The sequence below is a fragment of the Desmodus rotundus genome, chromosome X (assembly GCF_022682495.2).
Source record: "Desmodus rotundus isolate HL8 chromosome X, HLdesRot8A.1, whole genome shotgun sequence".
In the NCBI taxonomy this organism is placed as follows: Eukaryota; Metazoa; Chordata; class Mammalia; order Chiroptera; family Phyllostomidae; genus Desmodus; species Desmodus rotundus.
Window position 1 is genome coordinate 76,368,972 of NC_071400.1, and position 21,173 is coordinate 76,390,144.

At 38.6% G+C, this 21,173-nt stretch overlaps 1 protein-coding gene across 1 annotated transcript in view; it reads right to left on the reverse strand.

Moving 5' to 3' along the window:
* Positions 1 to 11,405: 11,405 nt before the first annotated feature.
* Positions 11,406 to 21,173, reverse strand: part of CYBB (cytochrome b-245 beta chain) — a 31,089-nt gene continuing 21,321 nt past the window's right edge. Inside the window, exons 8-13 of the mRNA XM_024563669.3 lie at positions 21,074 to 21,166; positions 18,342 to 18,595; positions 17,305 to 17,467; positions 15,921 to 16,067; positions 15,077 to 15,201; positions 11,406 to 14,007 (exon numbers count right to left, since the gene is read on the reverse strand). Of these exons, the coding sequence (XP_024419437.1) occupies positions 13,881 to 14,007; positions 15,077 to 15,201; positions 15,921 to 16,067; positions 17,305 to 17,467; positions 18,342 to 18,595; positions 21,074 to 21,166 (909 nt within the window). The 3' untranslated portion in view covers positions 11,406 to 13,880. The remainder of the gene's footprint in view (positions 14,008 to 15,076; positions 15,202 to 15,920; positions 16,068 to 17,304; positions 17,468 to 18,341; positions 18,596 to 21,073; positions 21,167 to 21,173) is intronic.

Sequence of the window (21,173 nt, forward strand, 5' to 3'; positions counted from 1 at the left end):
AAGTCATCTGGGAATACCCTGGAATGAGTCATTGTCAATGTGCACACTTTTCAAATAACTTAAGATTCACCTAATATACAGAGAATAAGTAGCATAGATGATAGGTAGAAAATAGACAGGGGGAGGGTAAAAATAGTGTAGGAAATGTAGAAGCCAAAGAACTTACAAGTATGACCCATGGACATGAACTATGGGGGGGGAATGTGGGAGGGAGGGGGGTGGGCAGGATGGAGTGGAGTGTGGGGGGGTAATGGGACAACTGTAATAGCATAATCAATAAATATATTTAAAAAAAGATTCACCTAATAAACACAGGCAAAAATCAACCATTGTGCATGAATATTTTAGCTGACTTAATATGATTTAACCCTTTAGTGAATGAATGGACTATTAAAAACATCACTGCCATTACACATGTTATTGTGCTCAATTGGAAGCTCTAATTAATAGTCTCAGTCCTTTAGGTTTGGGCCAGTACACCGACCAGAGAAAAAGTAGTATATATAGCATTTGTTGGATAAATATATGAATAAATGAGTGAATGAAGAAATGTATTATAATATGCTGTTAAGTTCTGTTGAGATATATGGAGCTCTTTTTCCTTGCATTAATGACCCAAGACTGCTATGCCTCTGAGATTTTTGAGTATGCTTATAGTGTTTACTTCTTTGTCTTTTCTTTAGGTTCTCACATGTCATGTGTGACCACTGTGTATATATATCTACCTTTAGTAATTCTCATTTCTTTTAATTTGGCATTTCTCATCAACAATGAGTTGTGCACCAAGATCACTAAGTTTGTTATAACAAGTATTAAAAAGCTCTGAGTGAATTTCCTTTTTTTAAAGATTATATTTATTTATTTTTTTAGAGAGAGGGGAAGGGAAGGGAGAAAGAGAGGGAGAGAAACATCAATGCGTGGCTGCCTCTTGCACGCCCCCTACTGGGGACCTGGCCCACAACCCAGGCATGTGCCCTGACTGGAATCAAACTTTCCCTTTGGTTCGAAGACCCACACTCAATCCACTGAGCTACACCAGCCAGGGAAGCTCTGAGTGAATTTCTGATAAGGTATGCCAGAGTTTAATGTACTACTGCTTGTGGATTTTGGGTCTATTTTGATTGCTCAGACACTTCCTCCTGTCATCATTCCCTGTTTTTATTTTTATTTTAGACAGTAAGATAGCCAAATGACTCATTTCTACATAGATGGAGCAACATGCTAGTTATTTGAGTACAATGTCTAAAGTAAATTACCTGATATATTCTAGGTGGCAACACCTTTGTGCTCCGTGAGCCTGGGGACATTTAAAACAAATATGACTCCAAATAAGTCATGAGAATTCAGACGATGTAGTGTTTTCCTCATTAGAAAGCTAATATGTTCTTCACAGTAATCCTCAGAAAAGCTTGCCATGTAATATAAGCATAAGTATAATCACCTACAACTCTCATCCTGGACACTTCATCTGTTTCATCAATTTTTGATACCATTTATGTCCGTAGCTTTGTTGTGTAACAAATACCCTGTAGTTAGTGGTTTAAAACAAGAACTGTTTATAACATCCCATGTATCTTCAGGTCGTCTGAGTGATTCTGTGCTTGTGAGCTAGGCTCACTTATGCATCTGCAGTCAGCTGTCGGTTGCCTAAGGAGTTCAGTTCATCTTGGGCTCTCTCATATGTCTGGTGTCTTGGCTGGTACTACGAGGCTGACTGCTCTTCTCTACATGTTTCTTCCCTTGAGCAAGCTAACCTGGGCATAATGTGATGGAAAAGGCAGAGGAGTAAAAGACATGGCAAAAGCATGCCAGGTTTCTTGAGGCCTGGACTGGAACTCATATATCACTTTTGTTGCATTATATTCGTCTGTCAAATTGAAAGAATTACCCAGATTCAAGGGCTGAGCAAATAGACCACTCCTCTTGCTGGAAGAAAGTGCAAAGTCACGTTGCAGGGGATACAGATGCAGATATAAGTAAAAAACTGGTGGCAAATTGCAATCAATTTAAGCATTATGCATGTTTTCAAATAGAACAGATGTACTTTTATTTTTTACTCTTTTTATTAAATTTATTGGGGTGATGTTGGTTAATAAAATTAATAATCACTCTATTTGTTTTATTTTAATATCCCCTACCTTGTTTTGTTCCCTCTAGTTAATGCTGATACTATCTATTTATGTTTCACTTTTTTTCTTCCCTCACTCTTTGATGTGCAATATCTTAAAGAGGAAGATTTCTCAAAATGCACTTTTATGCCATCCAAATGGAATGTAAAATTTACTGACTATTTTCTACAAAGGAAAAAAGTGCAAAACTATGCATTTTAAATGGTGTTTTACAACCTACTTCCATTGAGACTTGGACATGGTCAAACACTATTGCTTTTCATCTCAGTAAAATGATAGGCACAGTTACCCTAGTAGAATGAAACACTGAGTAATAAATGCAGCAGGAAGTTCACAACACAGATGTCTGAGTTTAACGTTTTGGCTGTGAGTGATGCAGAGCCTCAAATGAAAAACAGGATGATCATATAGCTGTGCTGACCTTTAGTAGCTAGATCTGGAATAACTACCATGTCAATAGTGTGACCTGGTGGTTTTTAGCCAATACTTGCACATTAACCATCCCCAGGAGATGTTTAGATGGAATAACTTTTTTTCCTTACCAACAAATGCAAGGATTTATGAAACCTCTTTGGAAGAACAAGGAAGACTCATTCCTCAGGCCATGAATTTTTTCCCATCTGACCTGAAAGAATGATGTTTAGCTTTTTCCATGCAAGAAGCATTGTTTAACAATCAAGTGATATAATATAATGGTAAATTTCAAGGTTACTTAATATTCTAATGTAATTCTAAAATTTGCAAAAATCTTTTGAGACTCATTTTTATATAAATCAGTTCTAGTGAATTTATAGCAGTCTTCTTTAAAGGATGAGGTTTCAGAATATAATACTTAGGGCCGTTTCCAAAAGTCATACAGGTACAATTTCCAGGACATTAATTCTCAGAATAAGACAAAGAAAATCAACTTACAGTGGCCACTATTCACGTACAATATTTCTTAGTAATTCCTCTTGTTCACAAAACAGTATATATCAGGATTTAGTTTCTTCTTATACCTTACAGTATCCCAATTCCTTAAAAATTGTGAATATATTAGCAATAATTAGTATTAACTAGAATATCCAATGGTTGAGACTAGTGCATTCCCCAACCATCACAACAAGGTAAAAAACAGTATAGTTCTAAAAGAATCTCAGGCCACCTGGTTGATCTTTTGTTGAATTTTTAGAAATCTATAAAGTTCAGATTTCTTAGCCTTTGTCAGGAATTTGGCTTTTTACTCAACAACATTTACAGTTGAGAAATTCTGTCCTTTTTTGACTTGTTTCTCATGCAATTTTATTTTTAAAACACACATATGAATACATATGCACACCTATGATATTACCAATGACTGACCATTCCCTGCCAGATAGAAATAGTTTTTAAATAAAATAAATATTTAGAAAGTAGATTTATTAAATATTATTGAGTCCCCCTAGAGCCTTCTTTTCTCCAAGTCAAATAATTCCACTTCTTTATCGGTCCTATCTTAATTTGAAAGAAAAATTAGGGTACACAGAATGAATGGTGAGGTAGGAGAACCCAGCTTCCCTGTCCTCCCACAAAGATCAATGATTGGACACTATTTATGAACAAAAACAGCTGTGAGAAACCTCTACAGTTCATTTAGGACATTTTAATAACATTGTGAAACAAAACAAAACAAAACAAAACAAAAAACCCTGAGAATATGCACACAAAAGAAAAGGAAATAAATTCATATTACCTGCACCATCCCATCCCCCAAGCTGGCATTGTTGAGCAGCAAGAAGAAATATCCTACCCAGAAAGAATTCCCTTCACCAGAAAAAGGAGAGTGGATGAGTAATCAGCTTCCCAAGCCTCTTGGGACACTGTACAAGGGTCCCACTTCAGTTTCATCCCACCCAGACCTGCAAAGTAGAAAGGTGTTAAGCCAGCTAGGAACAAGGAAGAAAAGTACAGGCTACTATTAGCAGACACATAGCAGAAGTGATCATGGTTCAGCGTCCTGCTCTGCAGAAAACCTAGGCATATTTCACCACTAATGAAGCCAACAGCCAGCACAGTTGCTGCAGACGCCCTGCAGATTTCTCCACCTTTTGTCCCATACCAGCCACCTGAGTCTCTCCCTTCTCCCTTACCCCCACCACTCCCACTGGAGCCCTAGACCCACACCTGCTGCCCCTGAGGTCTCTGTAGCTGGGCAACTATAAAATGCCAGCTTCCAGAGTCCCTCTCCACCTTCCACCAGAGCCCAGGAACCATACTCACAGCCAGCTCAGGCTTCTGTAGCTGCAGAAGGGCAAGATACCAACTGTGTACTTATATGACATTGGTCTGCTGCCAGTCACTAGCTTCCACTGTAGCCCACAAGCACCAGGGAGAGTGTGCAGCCATGGGTGAGTGCCCCCAAATCCAGGGCCCCACAACTGTTTGTGGGCCCATTCAAGCCCTGCCTCTGTCACTGGCTGGCACCACCATGCCCACCTATAGCTAGCCCCTCCAGCTTTGCACCTGCACACCCTTAGTCCCAACCCACCAACAGCCTCCACTACAGTGTGCTAGTCCAGAGTGAGAGTGTGCAACCACAGGAAAACATGTCAATAGTCAGGTCCTCTGCAGCTGCTAGTGAGCCTATAGTTGTTCCCAGACTTGTTATCTTCCCTGGCCCTCATGACTATGAGGATGTCTGCAACTGGCCCCGTTATACAGTTACTTGGAGCTGGGTCCGCACAGCCAAGTATGTACACACCACCAGCTCTGGCCGCCACCACTGCCTACTATGAACCACAGCTAATAGAGCTGGAGGTGCCATTTAGGACTCCAATAGTCCTTGCAGTCACTGCAGACTCCCTGTTTTGATCACCAAGGACCGCACAAATTTTGATACTATGGACCCCAGGGGCATGAGCTGAAGAGACATCAAACTTCCTCAGACCTGGTGCTGCCATATACCACCACACTTGGCACTCTGTACCACTAAACCCAGGGTCACAACATGATCTAGTGTGCCACCACCCTCAGATGAAAGGCTTCTTTTAGTGAACTCAGTCCATAAAGTCTGGAAGAGGTGATTGCTTCTTCAAATGTGCAGACTCCTATGTATGGTTACAGGAATCATAAAGAATCAGAGAAACATATCTCCATCAAAGGAATACAGTGAAGCTTCAGTATCTGACCCCACAGAAATGGAGATCCAGGAAGCACCCAACAAAAAATTCAAAATAATTTTTCTACAAATGTTCAGAGAGCTAGAAGAGAACATGGATAAATAATTTAATGATATGAGGAAAACACTACAAGAACTAAATTAGAAGTTCAACAAAGATATAGAAAAAAAGAAAACAAACAGAAATTTTGGTACTGAAGAAGACAATGAACTAAAGAATTCAACAGAAAGCTTCAACAGCACACTTAAGCAAGTAGAAGACAGAATCAGTGAGCTAAAACATCATTTGTATATGATGTTTTATGTAAGCCTCATGGGCACCACAGTGAAAAACTATACAATACATACATAAAAGATAAAGATAACAGAATGAAGCATGCCACTATGGCAAATCATCCATTTACAAAGGAAGGAAGAAAAGAAAAATGAATTACATAATGGTCAGAAAACAATTTAGAAGTTGGCAATTGTAAGTCCTTACCTATCAATAATATCTCTAAATATTAATGGATTGACTTTAATCAAAAGGCATAGAGTGGCTGATTGGATTTTGAAAAAACAAGACTGGATTAAATGCCACCTGCAAGGAACTCACTACAGCTTTAAGGTCAAACATAGACTAAAAGTTAAGGGATGGAAAAAGATATTCTATGCAAATGAAAACCAAAAGAGAATAGGGGTAGTTATACTTGTATCAGACAAAACAGACAATAAGCCATATATGGTAACAAGAGACAAAAAAATTCATTAAAATGATAAGATAGTCAATTAGTCAAGAAGGTATAATAAAATAAATATACATGCACCCAACAATGGATCCCCAAATAAATTAAACATGTACTAACAGATCTGAAGGGCGACATAGACAGCAATAAAATAATATATATGGAAATTCAGGAGCTTCTGGCGAAGATGGAGGTGTAGGTAGACACACTGTGCCTCCTCCCACAACCAAAAGAAGGACAACAACAATTTAAAAACAAAAAACAACCAGAACTTGACAGAAAATCAAACTGTATGGAAATCTGACAACCAAGGAGATAAAGAAGAAACATTCATCCAGACCAGTAGGAGGGGCGGAGACGGGCAGCCAGGGCAGAGAGGACTCCCAGCAAGGTGGCGGCTGGCAGACCTAGCAAGGTGGTGGATTGTGGAACGGGGCAGGCCAGGCTGCAGCTAGCAGACTCCACAAGGTGGTGGCTGGCAGACCCTGTGGCCTCACATTCGCACACAGATAAACCGGGAGGAACGGCAGGGGAGCAAAGCAGACCACGCAACCCAGGGCTCCAGCTCCAGGAAATAAAGCCTCAAACCTGTGATTGAAAACACCCGTGAGGGTTGAGGCAGCAGCAGGAGAAGCTCCCAGCTTCACAGGAGAGGTCGTTGGAGAGACCCACAGGGGCCTAGAGTGTGCACAAGCCCACCCACTCGGGAACCAGCACCAGAGGGGCCCAATTTGATTGTGGGTAGAGGAGGGAGTGACTGAAGTACAGCAGGGAGTGGAGCAAGAGCCGTTGCTCCCTATCGGCTCCTCCCCCACGTACAGCATCACAGCACATTGACCAGCATTACCCCGCCCTGGTGGACGCCTAAGGCTCCACCCCTTTATGTAACAGGTGCACCAAGACAAAAAAAAAATGGCCCAAATGAAAGAACAGATCAAAGCTCCAGAAAAAATACAACTAAGCAACGAAGAGATAGCCAACCTATCAGACGCACAGTTCAAAACACTGGTAATCAGGAATTTGGTCGCAAATTAGATGAAAAAACGAAGGCTATGTTAAGAGAAACAAAGGGAAATGTACAGGGAACCAATAGTGATGCAAAGGAAACTGGGACTCAAATCAACGGTGTGGACCAGAAGGAAGAAAGAAACATCCAACCAGAAAAGAATGAAGAAACAAGAACTCGGAAAAATGAGAGGAGAGGCTTAGGAACCTCCAGGACATCTTGAAACGTTCCAACATCCAAATTATAGGGGTGCCAGAAGGAGAAGAGGAAGAACAAAAAATTGAAAACTTATTTGAACAAATAATGGAGGAGAACTTCCCCAGTCTGGCAAAGGAAATAGACTTCCGGGAAGTCCAGGAAGCTCAGAGAGTCCCAAAGAAGCTGGACCCAAGGAGGAACACACCAAGGCACATCATAATTACATTATCCAAGATTAAAGAGAAGGAGGGAATCTTAGAAGCAGCAAGAGGAAAGGACACAGTTACCTACAAAGGAATTCCCATAAGACTGTCACCTGGTTTCTCAAAAGAGACCTTATAGGCAAGAAGGGGCTGGAAAGAAGTATTTGAAGTCATGAAAGCTAAGGACCTACATCCAAGATTACTGTATCCAGCAAAGCTATCATTTAGAATGGAAGGGCAGATAAAGTGCTTCTGAGATAAGGTCAAGTTAAAGGAGTTCATCATCACCAAGCCATTATTATATGAAATGTTAAAGGGATTAATCTAAGAAAAAGAAGATGAAAAATATGAACAGTAAAAATGACAGCAAACTCACAGTTATTAACAACCACACCTATAACCAAAACAAAAGAAAACTAAGCCAACAACTAGAACAGGAACAGAATCACAGAAATGGAGATCACATGGAGAGTTATCAACAGGGGAGTGGGGGGGGAGAGAGGGGGGAAAGGTACAGGGAATAAGTAGCATAAATGGTAGGTAGAAAATAGACAGCGGAAGGGTAAGAATAGTATAGGAAATGTAGAAACCAAAGAACTTATATGTATGACCCATGGACATGAACTATAGGGGGGGGATGTGGGAGGGAGGGGGTGGGCAGGATGGAGTGGAGTGAAGGGGGGGAAATGGGACAACTGTAATAGCATAATCAATAAATAGATTTAAAAATAATATATATGGAAATTCAATACCATGCTCTCAACAATGGATAGATCATCCAGACAAAAATCAACAAGGAAACGTTCAACTTGAACTACGCTTTAGACCACATGAAAATAACAGACATATACAGAACATTCCATCCAACAGCAGGACAATACGCATTCTTCTCAAGTACACTCAGAATATTCTCCAGGATAGGTAAAAAAGAAAATAGGTTACAAAACAAGTCTTATCAAATTTAAGAAGATTGAAATAATAAGTATCTGACTACAGAGATATGAAACCAGAAGTCAATAACAGGAAGAAGCCGGGAAATTCACAAATGTCTGGAGATTAAACAACATGCTCCTGACCAATGGGTCAAAAAAAGAAATCCAAAGAAAAATTAAAAAAATATCTCAAACAAACAAAAATAAAGCACAACATATCAAAAATCTAAGGGCTGCTACAAAAGCAGTTCTAAGAGGGAAGTTTATTGTGATAAATGCAGACATTGAGAAACAACTCAAATATCCTCACTTTACATCTCAAAGAACTAGAAAAAGAAGAATGAACTAAGCCATAAGTTAACAGAAGGAAGGAAATAACAAAGATCAGAACAGAAATAAATAAAGTAGAGACCAGAAAAAATAGAAAAAAAAGCAATGAAACTAAAAGCTGGGGCGGGGGCTGTGTAAAAATAAATGAAATTGACAAACATTTAGTTCAAACTCAGAAAAAAAGAGAAGGTACTCAAAAAAATCAGAAATAAAAGAGGAGATTACAACTGATGCCACAGAAATACAAAGGATCATGATATGCCAACAAACTGGATAACTTAGAAGAAATCGATAAATTCCTAGAAACATATAACCTACCAATACTGGATCGTGAAGAAATAGAAAATCTGAAGAGATCAAAAAAAGAACAGAAGATTGAATCAGCAACGAAAAATCTCCCGAGGCAGAAAACCCCAGGACCAGATGGTCTCACTGATGAATTCCACCAAACATTTAAACAAAAATTAATGTCAGTCCTGCTCAAACTTTTCCAAAAATTGAAGAGGAAGGAACACTCTCAAACTCATTTTATGAGATTACCATTTTTCTTATACCGAAACCAGAGAAGGACACTACAAGAAAAGAAAATACAAGCTAATATCCCTGATGAATATAGATATAAAAATTCCCAACAAAACACTAGCAAATCAAATTGAACAGCACAGGAAAAAGATTATACACTGTGATTCAGTAGTATTTATCCCTGGGATGCAAGGATGGTTCAACATGCACAAATCCAGAAATGTGACATACCACATTAATTGAAAGAATGACAAAAATCATATGATTATCTCAGTAGATGCAGAAAAAACATTTCACAAAATATAACATCATTTTATGATAAAAGTGCTCAATAAAATGGATATAGAAGAAACATACATCAACATAATAGAGGCCATATATGACAAGCCCACAACTAACATCCTACAAAATTTGAAAACTTTTCCTCCAAGATCAGGAACAAGACAAAGTTGTTCACTGTCATCACTCCTATTCAACATAGTATTGGAAGTTCTAGCCAAAGCAATTGGGCAAGAAGAATAAGTAAGAGGTACAATTAAAAAAGCAAAAAATAAAATGGTCTTTGTTTGCAGATGATATGATTTTATATGCTAAAATGATTGGGTGAAAGGCTATTGGAGAAAATGATATTTATGTAGTCACAAAATACTTCCCAAATGTTACTTACTAGTTGCAAAAGTGAAATAATACCTTACATTTACAACAGAGTAATTTGGTGATTAAATTTTATACCACCAATAACAGGGCAAACTGGCAATACCTACCTCCGAATGCAATGCAGTAAGGATGCAGTGTCACCTATACAAGACTGTATACTAAATGGCAGTTTGTGTCAGTGTTAAATTCCTTGGGTTAGTTCATTGCGTTGTAGTTATATAGGTGAAAGTTATTGTTTAGAAAAACCATTATTTGGTAAATTATCATGTTGTATGCTTTAAATATCTTACAATTTTATTTGTCATTTATACCTCAGTACATATGAAAAAATTAAAAATAAAAGTAAAAATAACCATAAATTGGGTTACTCAGTGTTTTTTGAAAAGTAAGAAAGGATTCTCACTTTATTTTTTTAAAGATTTCATTTATTTATTTTTAGAAAAGGGAAGGAATGGAGAAAGAGAGGGAGAGAAACATCCGTGTGTGGTTGCCTCTCACACATCCCCTGCTGGGTATCTGGCCCGCACCCCCGGCATGTGCCCTGACTGGGAATCAAACCGGTGACCTGCAAACTGGTTTGCAGGCCGGCACTTGATCCACTGAGTCACACCATCCAGGGCTGATCAATGTTTCTGCACTAACATATCATGATACTAGATGGCCTAAATCAGAGATTTATGCCACCACTTTTATCCAGCTATTCTTAGTATATAATCTGTACCTAGCACAATAGCTTTGTAAATATCCTTGGTTACTTATACTTTCTCTAATCTGCTAGTGTAGTACAAAGAACATGGCCTCCTTGCCAGAAGGATGTAGATTTAACATTGACAGAGTCACCCAGTAGTTGTAGGATAGTTTGTGCCTAACATTTATCCTCTCTTAGCTTCAGTTTTTTTTTTTTTTTAAATCAACATGATTGGGCCAAAATGGCTATCTTGCAGTGTCCTGCAGGATTAGCTGAAGTGTGTGTAAAATGTTTGGGTTAGTAGAAAGTGTTTACTAAATGTTAGTTATTTCTACTATTGACACTTGTTTCAGGTAAAGTCCTTTTCCAATGTGACAGCACTTGCTGACTCCCACAGGAAGATATGCCTATGCCTCTATCCATTTCCTATACACTGGGAAATGGATAGAGGCATAATTGGTTGACTCATTTAGAACAATGGCCAACACAGAACCCTAGTATATAGGAAATGAGTCAACCACGAATATATACGCACAATCTGATTTGATGACACCTAATTGTATAGTTAGAACCTGACTGGAAATGAAAAAGAAGAGGTCTTATGGGCTTCTTTGGCTGTGAAATTCTGTCCACAATGTGAAATGGTACTTCCTTGTCCTTTATACCAGTGATGTGAGGGTCACCAGGACATTAGCACAGAAATCAGTATTCAGTGTTCATTCCCAATCCGTAAATTGTGCAGTGTCACACAGAAAAACACATAAAATTGAGCATGTCATCCACAAAAACACAGGGAATCTCAACTCCACTGGGGCAGAAAAAAAATCCTCAGTATATGAACCCACCCTTTAATACAAAGATCAACAGCAGACACCAAAAGCCTTCATTAATTTTAATAGTTGAGCACAGTTTTTATAGTTCTTCCTAAGAATTATCTCCCAGGGACCCCCGGGACATTCACATACCACACCTATAAGTATTCAAATTTCATAAATGCAATATTGCAAAAGCAGGAGAACTAAGAAAAGCCTTTAGAGCCTTGTGATGAAAACAAATGCTTAGTAAATTCTCTCAGTTCTTGTTACTAAATGCTAAATACTAAATGCTAAAAAAGCTATCCTGGCAGCTTGGAAGAAGCATGAAGAAGGAAGTTCTCAAAATGACAAGCACTTTTACACTCATTTTTTTTCATATTATAACCAGGGTGACACAGGACAGATTTATTTATTTTGGTAACCGTGTTGATATCAAAAAGGAGAAAACCATTTGGTGCCAAAGAGAGAAACATTTTCAGAATAACAAATGGTGTTGGTTTTACTTATGACAAAATAGGTTAGTAAGGGCCAAGATTCCCAGACTCCTTATAACTGTGCTTCCTACTTTGCTCACACTTTGGTGTCGAGAACTCAAACTGGGAATACAGAGTCAGTCACTGTAATAGCACAACAAAAATTTGTTGAATGAATGAACTGATACTTGTCATGCAGTGTGAACAGGTTGGAGTTAAGCTTCTCTAAGTGGAAACCTTCCTGGGACATTTTGGGGAGGTGACATCCAGCAGCAAGCCTGACTTGTCAGTGCCCTGGCCATCATGAGAACCCAAAAGAAAAACTGGGTTCTTACAAGTTCATCTCAGTCCTCTGAATATGCCCACTCAGCATCAAAATTTGTGACCAGAATTTCAGATTCAATATCATATGTAATCAAAATAAAATAAATATGTGTATGCCTCCTGCATTTACATTCACTATATACAAGACTTTAAGTCTGGGGTAGAAACTGAGTGATATGAGATCCCTCTTCCCTACACCAGCCTTTCACCTTTTTAGCTTTCTCTCACTCTCCTTCTATTCTCTTTCCCCCTTCCTGCCCCTTTCTTCCAAACCTAGTCTTCTTCCCTTCCTCCTGCTTCTTCCCTTTCTTCCTCATTACTGAAGTTGAATAATTCTAAATATCTGTGGCTCCAGAGGGTTGGGCCAATAAAGCTGTTGTTAGTTCCCAGAAATAAGAGTTGCTGTGAGAAAAAGAAGACTGTTTCTGGTCATACTGACAGTGATTTAGAGACCCTCTTTTGAACATGTAGATATCAAGAACATTCTATCGAGTGGGATTTCAATACTTACACAGTAATCTGGAAATTTTAGTTTCTAGGATATAAATTTCATGATGATGATGATGATGGTGATGATGATAAAACAATAAACCATTTATCACACAATAAGATCCAATTTTTATGCATGAGTATTTAAGTAAAACAAGGAGGGATATTATTTATAGTAGATGGGCCTATCAGATACATTTTTGTCAAAATTCTTAGTTTTAAATTCACAAGTACTAGCTGGAAGAGACCGTTTCAGGTAGTAAATCAGTTTGTATTTCTTTCATAGCACAGAGAGCAAGACTGGAGGAGCCAGCCAGAGTTATGATAGGAGGTCAGTTCTCTGCCTGCATCTCCCTTTTCTCCAGGACATCCCATTGGTTACTGTCCTTAGCCTGTTCCCTATCCTCAGGAGCATCAGGCACCTTTGGCCTATAAGTGTAACAGAAGTTATTTCCTTAGATAATTCTGTGAAATGCTTTAAATTAATTCTACCCTGGCCTTGCATGGTTCTAAATGTCTTTTCATTCATTCATTCGACAAATTTTCATTGAGTATCCATTCTCTGCCAAGCATGATTATAAAGTTAGATAATACATTAATTCCAGTTACTATAATACTCTTTTGTAAGAAGAGTTTCTGACACAATTAATATGATGTATTGGTAAACTGGAGTATGCTTAAAATGTCAATCCTGTCACTATTAAGTGTTGAATCACTCTCAGCACATATATATATCTTAACTATTTGGAAAATTTCCTTCCATATGACAATAATGAGAACAAAGATGATACAAAATAGAAAATGAATATATACTTTCTGGTTTGCTTCTTCTTTTGGGGAGTGAGTATACAAACCCATTTCTAGGCCACCTGGTATTGTGGGGACACTACCAAACGTGGAGTCAGATGACCTAGATGTATCTCAGCCTTATAGCCTTTGGGAGGTTACTTCACAATTTTGAATCCCCATTTTTTTACCCTAAAAACTGAGTCTGGGAGTTCTTGCCCTACCTTTCTCTGGCATGACTGACAGATAAAAATGAAATAATGTTTGTAAAAGTGCTCTGAAAATCATAAAGCCCCATTCAAATGCAGATTTTCACTATCAAACAATCTGACATTCCTTGGGAAAACCTTCACATTAGAGTTTCTTTTTCTCCATTTTTTAAAGGGGTGGGGACTTATATTACCAACTAGCTTTATTTGGGCATTTGGCAGCATAAGCCACATTTATTTCCTCATGAAAGAGACCAATTAGAAGTTTTCCTTATTGAAGATGAAATGCACTCCCCGTGGGCCAGACTCAGAGTTGGAGATGCTTTGTTTACTGAGGGTTTCAGCCAAGGCTTCAGGTCCACAGAGGAAAACTCCTATTCGGGTACTTTTGGGAAAAAAGAAAGAAAGAAAAAAGACAGTTTCAGGCTTTGCAATGCCATAGATTACATAGCACGTAGTGGGGATTTCCAAATGATTTTAGGCCCCAGGGCAGAGAATCCTTTGCTTCTTTGTCTTTCCCACAAATGGCTGAGTTCAGATTGCGCTGTGGGAGAGTTGCTCAGCCCTGTTTGTGAGGGCAGCAGGACACTTCAAATGGCAGTTCCCTTCCCTGGAAAATGTCATTCAAGCAAGGTTTATGGAAACTTCTACCACAGGTTTATGGTGGTGAATTTGTGACTCTGTTGGTTACTTCTTTTCAGGGCTATATCCTCCCAACTCTCCTGGCATCCTGAAATCAGGAACAAATCTGCTTTAGGTGCACTAACTCTGCCCACAGCTTGGTGTGACTTCATCCTTCTATAGTGTAGAGTCTGAAGCCCTGCTTCTCAAGGTGTGGGTCCAGGCTAGTTAACAGTGCAGATTCTTGGGCCTCACCCCATACCTACTGAAATCAGTGCCTTTTGAAGAGATCTATGAGGTGATTTATATGCTCATTAAAGTGTGAGAAGCAATGGCCTAAAGGGTATATTTGTGGGGATTTCTTGAGATTATCATGCATTCTAGCAAGACAAAGAATACCCTTAAAGTTTTCTGATGGCTAAAGCTTAAGTGAGGGCAGAAAGGACCTTGGGATGTCTATCAACTGAAAGTGGGGACAGTGTCTCTTTAATAACAAGTATAAATTGTATTGAGTTAAAAGAAGTAGATACACTGGTAAAATTTAAAAGATGAAAGAAAATAACTGAGTTATGGTCATCCTTGGGAGGAGCAGGATTCAGAAAATCTGAGGTGGAAGCCTGAGAATCTTTGTTTCTAATAAGTCTCCAGGTAATTTTGATGTGATTAAAAGATTCCTCTTTAAGTCAGAGAAATGTAGACTGTTCCATCGGGTGTAAATATAGGAATCTAGGTATTTTCATTTTCAGAATACACAAATCTAGCCATGTTCAGGAACTTCTGCTTTTAAGCAGACCACAAACCTCAAGAACACTTTGAAGAGGGGGATGACTTACTTTGGATGTTGGCTTGCAATTGTCTTGAACTCATTATCCCAGTTGGGCCGTCCATACAAAGTCTTTTGTTTCAAGCCTGTGATGACATCTTTCTCCTCGTCATGGTGCACAGCAAAATGATTGGCCTTCAGGAAAGGAAACAAACTCAGAAAAAAGAGACATGCTGCAAAAATACATAGATATATTTACATATCTCACTACTTGCCCTTTCTAGCCATATATATATATTTGGGCTGAAGGGTAGAAGATAAAAAAGATGAATGAATTAGGTCTCTTCATGCAATTTATAATGTAGAAAGGCAGACCTTGAATTAGTGACATGAATAATTGCATTTGTAGAATAGGACATGATGAGCGCCATGGAAGAAACATCTCAATGATAGCAAAGAAAGGAGTTGGGGTGGGAAGATATGGGAATGTTTCAGGGTGGCACAATTTCATTCAGGGTTTGAAGTGTGGGTATGATTTAGTTCTCTGTTTCACTTGTTTTTTTTTAAATTAATTTTTTAATTGTTTTTCAGTTACAATTGTCTGCATTTTCTCCCCATCCCTCCACCCCACCCCAGTCAGTCCCACCTCCCTCCCCCACCTCCACCATCCCCCTGATTTTGTCCATGTGTCCTTTATAGTAGCTCCTATAGACCCCTCTCCCCACTATCCCCTCCCCACACCCCCCTGCCCATTGTTAGATTGTTCTTAACTTCAATGTCTCTGGTTATATTTTGTTTGCTTTTTTCAACTGTTCTTAGTAAAAACACTGCACAAAACTCTCCAATAGCTAAGGGAAAGTCAGTAAGCCCTGGACTCTGTGGGAAGGACCTTAAATTTGGGCTCTTGTCCTTACCTGTGACTCATCCCAGCCGGTGAGGTATATGTTATAGCTGAGGAAACCAGCATTGTTCCTCTCTTGCATCTGGGTCTCCAGCAGCTGTAGCAAGTCGGCAAACCACTCAAAGGCATGTGTGTCCCGGCACAGCCAGTAGAAGTAGATCTGAAAGAGGGTAGATCATAAAGCAGATTATATTTAAATAGGACCTGTCAGCATGGACACAGGTATTTCTTTCCTTTCTCCAACCGTTTTCTTGCTGCTCAGGAGGTCTGAACACAAGTTTTCAGAAAGCTCTAGACATTCGACAAACATGAACTTGCTCTGGCCTTCACATTGGCAAGGCAGTAAGTAAGCTCAAACATTATGCCAATAATGTATGCCAGTTAAGTTTTAAGAATATCTTTAATACACTATAAGTTTGTTTGTTAGAAAAGTTAATATACCTTGGCCTTGATCTATACATATTGAAAGGAATTTGGGAATGTTTATTATGGCCTGAAAAATACATTGTTTAGGGGAAAAAAGTAGCCTACCAGTTTCTCTCTGGGTCTGCTCTTGCCCTCCCAGAATCCCTGGCTTCTTTTGTACCTCTTCTGAGAAAAACCACTGGAATCTAGACTAGCAGTGTCTGCCACAGGACCACCTCCTCACCTGTTACTGCCATACATTCTTCAGTTCCTAGGGAAAAAAGTAGTTCTACTCACACCTCCCTCACATAGAAAAGAGGAAAAAGGGAGAATGAAAAGTCATAGTAAGCTTAGTGTTCCTATTACAGGTAATCTGTAGAGTTATTAGAATGTCTCAAGTTTTGTTAAAGATGTCCTTTATAAGACAATGAAACCAAATTTACATGGAACAAAAAAAATCTCTGGGAATTTATTCTGAAGAGATATCTATAAGAAAGTAATAGTTACACTAAAGACATGTCTCCTGCCCTCCTCCTGCAACAAAAGCATTGGGGGGCTGAAAATGAAATTGATCTTGGTCTCTAACCTAGGATGATAGCAAAAATATTCTATATGCTCTCAAGCAACATGAAGGAATCATTAAAATGATTACTACAAAGCCTGTGACAACAGTGAAAAACACTGTTTTTAGAAAATCTGGACATGAAATTGCACATCCTCAGTATTTACAAATTTCTAAAAATAATTACACATGTGGGAAAATATGGAAAAAGAATATACAAACAAGGATAGGTGCTGATGGTCCTGATTATACAGAAGCAAATTTAATTTGTCAAATCACTTTTTAAAGAGTAATCCTGCTTCTCTAGAACCACGTCAAACTGGTCTACACTTCCCTTGGTCTCTGCCACCCTCAGCCACAAAGTCTCTCTCAGGCTTCACTTGGCAGTGTGATGGATGCTTCAAGCCCTCTGAAGAATGAAGGAACCTACCTTTTTGAGCTTCAAATTGGTGGCGTTATTGCAATATTTGTACCAGACTGACTTGAGAATGGATGCAAAAGGTGTGACGCCAATTCCTGCTCCTACTAACATTACCACCTCGTAGCTGAACACATCTTCACTGGCTGTGCCAAAGGGCCCATCAACTGCTATCCTGAAGGGAAGCATGAGAAGAGGTGGTTACAGGCATACCGTACTGTTAAGAGTGGAATGGTGCATACATTATTTCTGGGGGTGTGCAATATATCACTCAAACCAGGAGAAGTTATCTATGGGGCACTTCCTTCTGTGAAACAGTTTTCAAGTAACCAACTTAGCATCAATGTTGGGGTTGGAGGTATGAATAGGAACTTTTAGCTTATTGAAAACATTTGGTAACTCTCAGGGATACTTTGTTCATCTCTCCATTCCTCTTCACCCACAATGCACTCACATACACACATGCACATCTGTATTTCTTGTCAGGGCATCCCACACTTGAAATTTCTGCTTATATTGCACATTAAAGTAAAGTAAGAAATTTCTATATCATAACATCTTGAAGATTTAATATGTCCAATTTGCATCTGGCTATTCATTGAGTTATTCAACAAACTTTTCTTCAGTATCCACTAAGTTCCTGACACCATGTTAGGCATGTGAGAAGGAGGAGGTAAAGTGAATAATATATGGTATTTATGCTCAAATAATGTATGCCAGTTAAGTTTTAAGAATATCTTTAATACACTATAAATCTGTTTGTTAGAAAAGTTGATACACCTTCGCCTTGATCTATACACATTGAAAGGAATTTGGGAATATTTACTATTAATATTTGATTCAAACTTTTTACATTTCACATAGGATTTATAAGTATATGCAAAAACACACCACACACATAAAATGGGGAACATAGAGATAGCTGCCTAACTTGTAAAACCTGTGTGTTTTGTCAGACTCAGGAGATAGTGAGAGATGAAAGAAGAGGAGCTTTTTGGCATCATTTTTCCTGAACTCATTCACCTTTGTAATATGCACTTTGTACTCACTTAGGTAGCTTCCAGGCATCTTGAAACTCCTGCTTATCACAGCCACAAGCATTGAACAGTCCCTCTGTCCAGTCCCCAACAATGCGGATATGGATGCTAAAGAAATCTTCCTCAGGGGCAGAGGTCAGTGTGAAAGGGTGCCACTCCAGCTTGGACACCTTGGGGCACTTGACAAAAATGTATTGTCCCACCTCCATCTTGAATCCCTTCTTCTTCATCTGTAGCTCGATGGTTTTGAAAGGATGAGTGACCACCTATGGAACAAAACATGTCTCTGGAAACTACACTTTCCCCAAATACTTGCTTTTTCAGTGTCCTTATGGATAAAGGGCTGAACTAAGATGCCGCACCCAGGTTTCTTCTTCACGGCCAACACAGCATTTCCCACAGCAGATGTGACTCTCATTGGGCATTACCCTCAGCTGTAGCCCATGGCCAATGATGACCTGATGCAGGGATACAAAGGCCTGGCCCCTCTGCTTAATTTGGGACAACTCTGAGAGTCCATGCTAACTCCAACACTCCCTGTACGATCAGCTGAGGCTACAACTGCAGCCACACTGAGGGTTAGCTTTTTCCTCTCCCCAGTCTTGCCTTTCTTTTCTTTGACAGGTTCATCTCCAGAGAACATGCCCCAATAAAACTGCATGAAGTTTTCTATTTCAGAGTCTTTACAAGGGAATTCAACCTAAAACACCAGTTTATTATCATAGTTTTTCTCTAAGAAGTCAAGACAGGGGCTACAAACAGAAAGAAGAGATGATTTCCTACTCAGCCTTCCTGTCTTCCCAGGGACTGATCAAGAACATTAGCAAATGGATAGAAGAAGACCCCACTGGCAAGTTATAGCAACATCTCCCAAACCAAGGATAACTATGTTTGTCTGCCTTTGTCCTAAGTCACACCTTGAACCTTTCTAACTCCACACATTGTTTCTACATTTCTCCCCATTTGGGTAATATCAGTTATCTCTCTCAAAGCCAACCCCCACCTACCCATTGCCATCCACCATGTATATGGATGTTCATAACATCTTTGCTTATAATAGCAAAAAAAGGGGAAACAGTCCAAATGTGCATCAATTGCTGAGTTGGTAAATAATTTTTAAAAATAGAACACAATAAGAAGCTTTCCTTTCAATACAGAAAGTAACATATTGTTTCTTTGATGAGTCCTAAAAAGACTAGAAGAACTCCATATGTACAATTCAAAACAAACCAAGGGATATAAAAGGAAAGAAAACTCAATAGAAAAAAATAGCAGCTTCCTAATGTTGACTGATCTTGCTGAGCTTTTCTTTTCATCAATGAGGAGGAATAGAATGGGAAGTCCTTTTAATAAAAATTGCCAAACATTTCCAAAACTAGTGATGTAAATGTATCTTATATGATAAGGCTATAACCAACTTCCCCTCATCACTGAAATAAGAAGTTGTAAAGCTTTATTTTAAAAACAAAATAAACATTTAATAAAAATTATTTTGAAAATTATGGTTACTATGTTACAATACTGTATGGCAAAACCAATTTTTACCATATAGCAATTTTGCTACCACAAGCAAAATTGGGATTGAATTTAATAAAGTGCACTAGGGGACAGCATTGTCACCGGAATACTTTTAGATAATAACCTGTTTCTTGTATGTGTTTATATGAAAAGAAAATGAATATCTGTTTCCTTCAAAGGAAAACAAGTTTGCCTTAGAAATATGTTTAAGGGAAACACTTGTGTGGTTAGGCAGTTCTAGTCTAGTAAGGAAAATTTTGGGGTAGCTCTTTTTGCTGATCTATGGGATTTTTCTTATAATACAATATAAGTAACATAAAAGGAGAACTTTTGTGGCTTTTTGTATTTCCAGATTTCCAATGCCAGCTGGACGCTTTTTACTATGACCTTCCATAGATGCTAAGAAAGAAAAGTTGGGGTAAAGGACAGGAAGAATGTATGTGTTTTGCAAAAAGAACCCATAGTAAGCTTTTGATAAATAATTTTTGAACTGAACTGAATTGAATTAAATGTTATTTGATACAAATAGTCTTGTCTGAAACTATCATAAGAACTTTCAGAGTTCAAATAACTATAAAATAGTTTCCTGAAACTATCATAAGAACTTCCTATTCCTATTTATTTAGTTGGATTTTATTTATTGATTGATTGATGAGAAGCAACACAGAATTGTTGGAGGGAAAGCCACTATTTACTTGGAACTAGGACACTCAATTCTAGATGTAGTTTAGTTAGTAACTTCCTTGAGGCTTTGGCACTTTAACTTTGATAGTCTATGATTACATACAAAGCACAGAAAAGAAGGTTAAGGGGACTTGGGAAACTATGTCAACTTCAACCAGACCTGCCCTTGGCTCCCTGGTTTGGCTCTGAATGTTTTAAGGTTCAATGTATGCTCTTTTGAACTCACCTCTTGTTCCCCACTCTTAACTAATCACATTATCACTTTTACGTCCCTTCCTCTACACACAAACACCCCACATTCATTTACAGAAAACATTTGGGTTCATTTTTCGACAGAAAATGTTAATTTCTAGTTTACCCAGTTAAAAGGCCCAACCATTTGATTATCAAGCAAAGTACATTGGAATAAATATGTCATCTCTTTGCTCTAAGTTTAATCAAAACAAACTGAGTAAAAGAGAGCTCTGATGATATAGAGAACTTGGGTAGACTTTTCCATTCTATAGTAAGATTCTATTAGTAATTCCTAAACCAGCCAATACCTTGGTGATGACCACCTTTTGTTGAGATCGCCAAAACCGTACCAACCTCTCACAGAAATACAGGAACATGGGACCCACTATCCATTTCCAAGTCTGTAAC